Below are 8,359 nucleotides of genomic sequence, written 5' to 3'. Positions count from 1 at the left end.
TTCCATTTTCATCAATCCAAACAAAGTGTAAGTAAAGACGAGTACTCCATATATCAATTACTTTAAAAATAACTAGTTGGGGCGGACGACGGAGTGCTGGATTTTAATAATTCAACAACGTTTTCCACAGCTGTCTTCAAACTAATATATTACATATCAAAGGAATAAAATATTATTCATGCTGATCATAAATATTTGCACGTAAAAGTTTATAACCATAATACGGAGTATTACTTGCATAATTTTTTAAAAACTCCTCCTTATTTTCACTCAAATGATTCTCGTATCTAGAATCATCATGTAGATGATCTATCTGAGCTTGCGTTTGATTTCTGAACCGGAACATGTGCTCAAAATTACCTCAAGCAAGAAATTGACTCATGAAAATGTTGTGCTGAAATTTTCACCTATGAATTCTTATGTTCTACAGGTAGTCAGGTTACATGTTACAGGTCAAGCGAAGTACAGGTCAAAGATAGCTACGAAGCTGATGTCCAGGAACCAAACAAGCTGAGCATGATCTCAAGGAATATTCTCCAGAATCTTTGAGTCAAGCCTCTACCCGTGGAAATAGGAACCAATTTCTACAACCTAGCCGTTGGAGAAGACCAGTTCAAACCAGGAAGTCTTTGACCAGGAAATATGGAGAAAAAGAAGGAACAACTTCAACCCTCAATCCCGAAATCCTAGGAGCAGTAAGGAAGTGCCGTTGAAGAGATCCCGGAAGGTTTTCCAAGCATATAAGAGGAGAGACGACCATAGGGAAAGGCATCACAAAATATTATAGCCATAATTATTAAGTACAATCAGAGATCTATTATTCAAATGGCAAAATTGCAACCTACATTGTAACCTGTAAAACTTGATTACTTAGTGGATTGGTGGACTCATAGCCACCCGCAGTTTTTACCCTTATTCTTGGGGTTTTCTGCGTCACCATCTCTTGTGTCTTCTTCCCCTTTTCCCCTTTTTCGTTCTCGTGGATTCTAATCTTGCTAATTTCATCATTTTGATCTAGCTGTAATTATCGTAACCCAGGTCGAACCTGGTGATCAGTCTTTTGACCAAAATAGTTTGGCGCTGTCTGTGGGGATACAGTTAGATAAATTGGTCCACCCTTCATCATGGGAGAAGACCTAGATCTAAATGCAAACGCATTAATCGAGCAACTGCGCGAAGAGCCAAAAGCCTCCATCGAGCGAAGCCAAAAGCTGGAAGAAGAATCTCAAGCAACCCTGGCGAGGCTTAAAGCTGAATCTGAAGCATCCTTGGAGAAGCTATCCAAAGAGCTCGAATCTGTCAGGAGCAATAAAAAGAAGAGGGTAAAAATTAATGATATACCCCAATTCACCCTGGTATCCTCTGATGAATTTGAAGAAGAAGACGAGAGAGAAAAATCTCGCGGTAATGAGGAGCAGAGTGGTAGGGATCCTAACCCTATGGCCAGAGAAGTTGCCGTTATCAAAGCTTAAAATCGGAAGATGATGAAGCTCTTGACTCGGCTACCAGGTGCTCCCAAACCTGTAGCCTATGAATCTCGTGATGGATTCGCTGACTCCCCCTTCGTGGAGGAAATAGCTAAAGTGCGCATTCCCACAAAGCTAAGCATTCCCTCCTTTCCAAAGATGTACGATGGAACCACTGACCCTCAAGATCACGTGGCCCAGTACAAGCAAAAAATGTGGCAGTTATCAATACCGTGGGAACTGATCGAACCCACCATGTGTAAGTCCTTTGCCGCTACCTTATCAGGACCTGCACTCCAATAGCTTATTAATCTGAAGCCAGGTACCATCGCCAGCTTCTCTAGCTTGGTGAACAAATTCTATCAGCAATTCGCTACCAGCCGAGAGCTGGATAAGCAGAGCAGTGACCTGTATCGGATCGTTCAGAAGCAAAACGAGACGACCCGGCAATACTGGGACAGGTTCAATCGGGAAATGGTCAGCATAAAGAATTGTGACCACTCAACTACTATTGAAGCTTTCCGCAAGGGTCTCAATTACAGATCCAGGTTATATTATGAGCTGACAAGATATCCGTGCTCCTCATTCGAAGAAGTCAGAACCAGAGCTATGGCTGAAGTCCGTGTAGAAGAGGACGAGCATGCCAGAAATAGGGTCGAAAGGAGACCATCAGGGTATTCGGGGAACCAATCTTTCAACAATCAAAATCCCAGAACCAGGCAAAGTAGCTGGCAACCAAGGCGCAGCAATGTCAACAACATATCTGAACCAGGAACAGGTAAAGGCTCCAGCAGGCCGGCAATAGAGTACCATCCAGATGTCAGCTCGTATGGTTTCGACACTGATATAGTGGGGATAGTAAACTCCTCAAAGATATCGGACCACCTGTTAGATGGCCCAGGAAGAGTGACAAGCCTAAGCATCAGAAAGATGAATCAAAGTAGTGCGAATACCACGGAGACCATGGGCATAGGACTGACGAATGTAACAGTCTTAAGAGAGAAGTAGCTTGGCTACTCAACAAAAGGTTATCTGAAAGATCTCCTCGGGAAAAAAGGAAAGGGACCTGAAATCAAGCGAGAAGCCCCATCAGGGCCGCCAGCTTCACCAACCCCAGGTGTCGTGATTCAAGCAATATCAGGAGGATCTAGCATCAGCGGTTTAACCTACTCCAGTGCAAAGCGTATCTCAAGAGTTGGTACCTCAGCATCCAGCATCCCCTAAACCTATCCAAGTAATGAAGAAAAGAAGCTGGATGATATGGAAGTCGTATTCGACGAGAGCAGGTTCAATGAGCCCGAGCATCATGACTGCTTGGTGATCTCCCTCCATGTGGGTCACTGCAAAATGAAGAGAGTACTGGTAGATAATGGAAGCTCAGCCAATATAATTTTCAAGGATGCCCTAGATCAAGCTGGCTTCAAGGAATCAGATATCATTAAGAGGTCTACAGTTCTAGTTGGGTTCAATTGCGAACCTATGAATTCCCTAGGAGAAATCCAGCTTCCAACGCTGCTCAAAGGGGTTAATATGATGCACAAGTTCTACGTGATAGAGCAAGACTGCTTACAATGTGATAGTAGGAACCCCCTGGATCCATAAAATGAAAGCCATCCCATCAACCTATCACCAGCTGCTCAAATTCCCAAGCCCATGGGGAGTAGTAGTAGTCGAAGGAGATAGGAGGCAGGCACGAGAATGCTACCAGCTCGCCCTGAAACCCCATATCCTTGCCATCTAGCAATTACAGCAAAATCCAGCACCCAAGCGCCCTGATGAGTTGCAATTAGACGAAGTTGTGCTGGATGAATCAAAGCCAGAGCAAAAAGTCAAAATTGGAGCTGCATTAACGGCAGAACAGAAAGATGCTATCATTAAATGCCTCAAAGAAAATTCAGATTGCTTCGCATGGTCACATCAAGATATGAAAGGAATCAGCCCCAAAATCATTACACACAAATTAAACGTGGATCCCAGTGCAGAAGAGGAGAAAATTCGCCCCAGAACGCAACCAGATCATTAATGAAGAAGTTTAGAAGCTGCTAGATACCGGGAAGATAAGGGAGGTCAAATATCCAGATTGGCTAGCTAACGTGGTTGTTGTCAGCAAGAAGAATGGAACCTGGAGAGTCTGCATCGACTTCACAGATCTAAACAAAGCATGCCCCAAAGACCCGTTCCCTCTCCCTCACATAGACTCAATGGTAGATGCAACAGCTGGCCACGAGCTCCTCACCTTCATGGACGCATATTCCGGCTACAACTAGATACTGATGCACCCGGAGGACCAGGAGAAAACAACTTTCATGACAGATAAAGGAATCTATTGCTACAAAGTTATGCCATTCGGTCTGAAGAACGCAGGTTCAACCTATCAAAGGCTAGTTAACAGAATGTTCAAAGACCAGCTGGGGGACACCATGGAAGTCTACATCGACGATATGTTAGTCAAGTCCAAGAAAGCAGCTGATCATGTGAGCCATCTAGAAGAAGCTTTCGGCATCCTCCGGAAGTACAAGATGAAGCTGAACCCATCCAAATGCTCATTCAGTGTAGCTGCAGGTAAGTTTCTGGGCTACATAGTCACTCAACGAGGAATCAAAGCTAGCCCAGACCAGGTACGTGCTGTAATTGATATTCAATAGCCTAGAAACCTGAAAGAGGTACAAAAATTAACATGTAGAGTAGCTGCATTAAATAGGTTTATCTCGAGATCATCAGATAAATGTCACTTGTTTTATAACGCCCTTAAGAAAAATAAAGGCTTTATTTGGTCTGATGATCACGAGAAGGCCCTACAGGACCTCAAACACTATTTAATGACGCCACCATTGTTGTCTAAACCTGCTGACGGAGAGTCTTTGCAGCTTTACCTCGCAGTCAGCACCCAAGCTGTTAGTGCTGTCCTAGCAAGGGAAGCTGAAAGCCAGCAGTTACCTATTTATTATGTCAGTAAAACTCTCCTCAGTGCTTAAACCAGATACTCCTCTCTTGAAAAACTGGTATTAGCACTGATTGTAGCTAGCAGGAAACTTCGCCACTATTTTGAAACTCACCCCATAGTGGTGAAAACTAACTATCCAGTGAAGGCTGTTTTGTGCAGACCAGAATTAACAGGTCGAATGAGCAAGTGGGCAATCGAGCTTAGTGGATTTGGCATCACATACGAACCAAGAACAGCTATCAAATCGCAAGCACTAGCCGACTTTGTGGCTGACTTCAGCCCTGATCTTGAACAACAGGCAGCCTTAGAATCTGAGCAAATCAACCAAGTCCTTAACCCAGGTACCTGGACACTTTATGTTGATGGTTCTTCTAACTTTCGAGGTGCAGGTCTTGGCGTAGTGCTGAAGTCGCCACAGGGGGACATGATGGTACAAGCTATTTGTTGTAATTTCATAGCTACTAACAATGAAGTAGAATATGAAGCTTTGATTGCAGGTATGAACCTCGCGAAGGACCTAGGTGTTACTAACTTGCAGGTATTCTGCGACTTCCTCCTGGTAGCAAGCCAAATGAATGGCGAATTCACAGCCAAAGACTCCAAAATGGTTTTGTACCTAGACTTCGCTAAATCCCTAGCAACCAAGTTCCCAACCTTCACCATAAAGCAAATACCTAGGGATAAAAACACACAAGCAGATGCTCTGGCCAACCTGGGATCAACCTTAGGAAAATCCAAATTCTCTTCCATCCCTCTGATCCATCTGCCAGCTCCTGCCGTGGACACAGCCAACCATCACCTAAACCTAGCGCTCCAGAACCTGTAAAACCAGACCTAGACAACCTGGAAACGTCCACCCCTACTCAAAGCCAAACTGTTAAGATCGAACCTGAAGAACCCAACTTTGTTGCACCTGTTACCAACCCAACCAGTTGGATGCAGCCCATACTCGACTATCTAGAGCATGACATACAACTAGAAAACAAAGCGGAAGCAAGGGCACTAAGGTTTAAAGCCAGCAGATACACAATTATACAAGGTGTCCTATTCAAAAAATCCACCAGAGATATCCTACAGCGCTGCATAAAAGAAGATGGCTACGAGCAAATCCTGAAAGCTTTTCATGATGGAGAGTGTGGAGCCCATTTAGCTGGAAGAACCCTATCCAACAGGATACTAGCATATATATGGATACTATTGGCCAAGTCTGCGAGAAGATGCTCACAGGTATGTACGCAAGTGCGATAGCTGTCAACGACATTCAGGTATCACCCACAAACCCTCTATGCCTCTGCATCCTACTTTAACACCCTGGCCTTTCATGAAGTGGGGTATGGACATAGTAGGTAAACTACCTGTTGCACCAGGCCAAAAGGTCTATATGTTAGCTCTAACAGATTACTTTTCTAAGTGGATTGAAGCAGATGCGTTCCAGCAAGTCAGAGACAAATTAAAGAAGTTATCAATTTTATCTGGACTAACATAATCTGCAGGTTCGGAGTACCATCTGAAATAGTGTGCGACAACGGGTCCCAATTCATAAGTGCCCCAACCAGAAATTTTTGCGACAAATGGAATATCACGTTTTTCACCTCGACGCCCAAGTACCCTCAAGCAAATGGACAAGCTGAATCCAGCAACAAGGTCATCATCGGGTCCCTAAAAAAGAAGCTGAAAGACAAGAAAGGTAAATGGGCGGAGGAACTGCCAAGAATCCTTTGGGCCAACAGAACCACACCTTTCTCATTAGTCAACGGATGTGAAGCTGTACTACCTACTGAAATCACCACCCCAACAGTTAGATACGGTCTGATGACACCAGAGCGCAACAACGAAGAGCTGTCACATGACCTAGATACCGTGGAAGAACGAAGAGACCTAACATACATAAGGATGGCCACCTATCAATAGATGGTAGCTAGAAGCTTCAACAAGAATGTTAAAGTTAGGATGTTCAAAGTAGGAGATTGGGTCTTGAGGAAAGTCTTTCAAAATACCCAAGAGCTCAATGCAGGTTAGCTGGGGGCAACCTGGGAAGGCCCATACCAGATCGTAGAAGTCATCGGCAAAGGGGCCTACAGGTTAGCTACAACAAATGGTAAGCTGGTACCCAGAAGCTGGAACGCAACACACCTGAAACTTTATCACTTCTAGAGTTTTCATTCGTAAAAAAAAAAAAAAAAAAAAAAAAAAAAAAAAAAAGAAGCAGCACTTGTACATATTCTTTTTCTCAACTCCAAAAAATGGTTAGTACTAACTTAAGCATCAGAGGGTCGTCGGTGTTGAGCTCTAACCTGTTGTTGTGCGAAACAGAGAAATGCAAGTAGGTATCCAAAGAAACCTGGGAAGCAGCAGGACAACGCAAAAAACAAGAGTAACTTCATAATTCTTATCTTTATTCATTTAATTCCTACAACTGGTACTGACTTAAGCATTGGAGGGCTAACCCTTGTGATGCAGGTACAAATTCAATGAACAAAGCAACGATGGGCCTAAGCGCCAGACACCGCATATTCACAAAGACCAAGAAAATACCAAGCATTTTCGCAAGTCAAAGAAATCAAAGCAAAGCTAAGGTATCATACAATTGTCCAAAGAAGAATTAACATTCAAAGTTTCTTAGCAAAAAATGATCCAAAGTTCAAACCTCCGTTTCCACAAACGAAGTAAAACAAAAGCCCTAGAGAACTAAAGATTATTCTGATAACAGACCTAAAGTACTTAGAAAGCAAGGAACATTATGAATCAAGCATCAGGCATCTGCTCATCTTCACCAACCCTCTTGGGAGGAGACTCAATCTAATGACCTGGAGAAGATTCAGTAGTAGACTTTGTAGCCTCAGGTTCCCCAGGATCAGCCTCATCAGATACCATGTCCTTGATATAGCCAACAGATAGGTAGTCATCAACTAGCCGACGGAGCTTCCGAGTACCTGCATCCCCCTCGTATTTCTTCAGCAAGAAACCGTTAGCCATATAAGCCTTAATCTTCAGAGTAACCTCAGCCTCTTTATCCTTGAGCTCATCCTCAAGCTGGAAAAACTTCTTGTATAAATCCGCCACTTCTTTATCCTTCTCCTTCAGCTCCCTATCCTTAGCTTTCAAAGCCTCCTCCTTCTTTTTCATCTCTTCCTCAAACTGCTTCTGCTTGTTCTCTAACAGCAAGCTAGCATCTTCCACCTTTTTCTGGGATGCATCTGCTCTGAGCTGCAGTTCCTTTCTAGCTTTATCAGACTCCAGCAACTTCCTTTCCAAGCCCTCAAAATGATACTTAGAGTACAACACATTTTGGAAGCCCTGTCACACCCATAACACACCAAGTCAACACAAAAACTGTTAGGAAAAGAATCAAACATAGCCAGCGTAGAGGACAAACCTGTAAAATCAGTTGAGCCCATCAGCTAGAGCTAGAGAGCCCTCCAAATTTTCCAAACGCTTAGCTGCTGCTGGGAACAGGAGCTTCTGAGCTTCAGGCCAGATCCCATTGTTAGAACCCTCTTCAGATAGGAAATCAGGAGGAAAGCTGACATCATAAGTATCTGGGATAATCACAGCTTCAAAAGGACTAATAGTGGACCTAGTGCGGTGAGTCTTAGCAGCCTCCCTGTTAGATAAAGTCCTAGAAGGACTATCCTCGGCCTGATGGACGGCAGTATCAATAGAACCTCCCAGTGAACCACTACCCCTCTCCCTCTTCACACGCTGAAGTGATTCCTCACGTGACATAATACTAGCCTTCCCTGTTAAAACTAAGTAAGCAAGTACCCTTAGCATACCACCCAAAGTTACACAATGAACAAACCTAAGACGGCTAAACCATACCTGAGGTCATGGTAGCACTAGTGGTAGTAGCAGAAGGAACAGAGTGAGTACCAACAGCTTTCTCAGAAGCACACTGAGTCCCAAGAGCCCTCTCAGGAACCTGATACAGTAGCTTCACAGTAGATTC

The 8,359-nt window shown here is 43.8% G+C and overlaps 1 protein-coding gene across 1 annotated transcript; it reads left to right on the top strand.

Annotated features, from left to right (window-relative positions):
- The first annotated feature begins 3,739 nt into the window (after nucleotides 1-3,739).
- LOC145596818 (uncharacterized) lies at nucleotides 3,740-5,896 on the top strand. Its single transcript, XM_081653013.1, has 4 exons — nucleotides 3,740-4,028; nucleotides 4,488-5,022; nucleotides 5,109-5,637; nucleotides 5,738-5,896. The coding sequence occupies exons 1-4, from the start codon at nucleotides 3,740-3,742 to the stop codon at nucleotides 5,894-5,896; spliced, it is 1,512 nt and encodes a 503-aa protein (XP_081509139.1).
- Nucleotides 5,897-8,359: the final 2,463 nt, after the last annotated feature.

Source organism: Chenopodium album, chromosome 20 (genome assembly GCF_948465745.1).
Source record: "Chenopodium album chromosome 20, dcCheAlbu1.1, whole genome shotgun sequence".
Lineage (NCBI taxonomy): Eukaryota > Viridiplantae > Streptophyta > Magnoliopsida > Caryophyllales > Amaranthaceae > Chenopodium > Chenopodium album.
The sequence above is the reverse complement of the archived record's forward strand: the minus strand, read 5'-3'. Positions and strand labels throughout refer to the sequence as shown.

Excerpts from the sequence above, each read along its gene's own strand:
- LOC145596818 (XM_081653013.1), top strand. The coding sequence starts at position 3,740 with ATGCACCCGGAGGACCAGGAGAAAACAACTTTCATGACAGATAAAGGA. Across the intron at positions 4,029-4,487 it reads CTCATTCAGTGTAGCTGCAG|CTAGCAGGAAACTTCGCCAC; the intron begins GTAAGTTTCTGG and ends CACTGATTGTAG. Across the intron at positions 5,023-5,108 it reads AAAGACTCCAAAATGGTTTT|ATGCTCTGGCCAACCTGGGA; the intron begins GTACCTAGACTT and ends ACACACAAGCAG.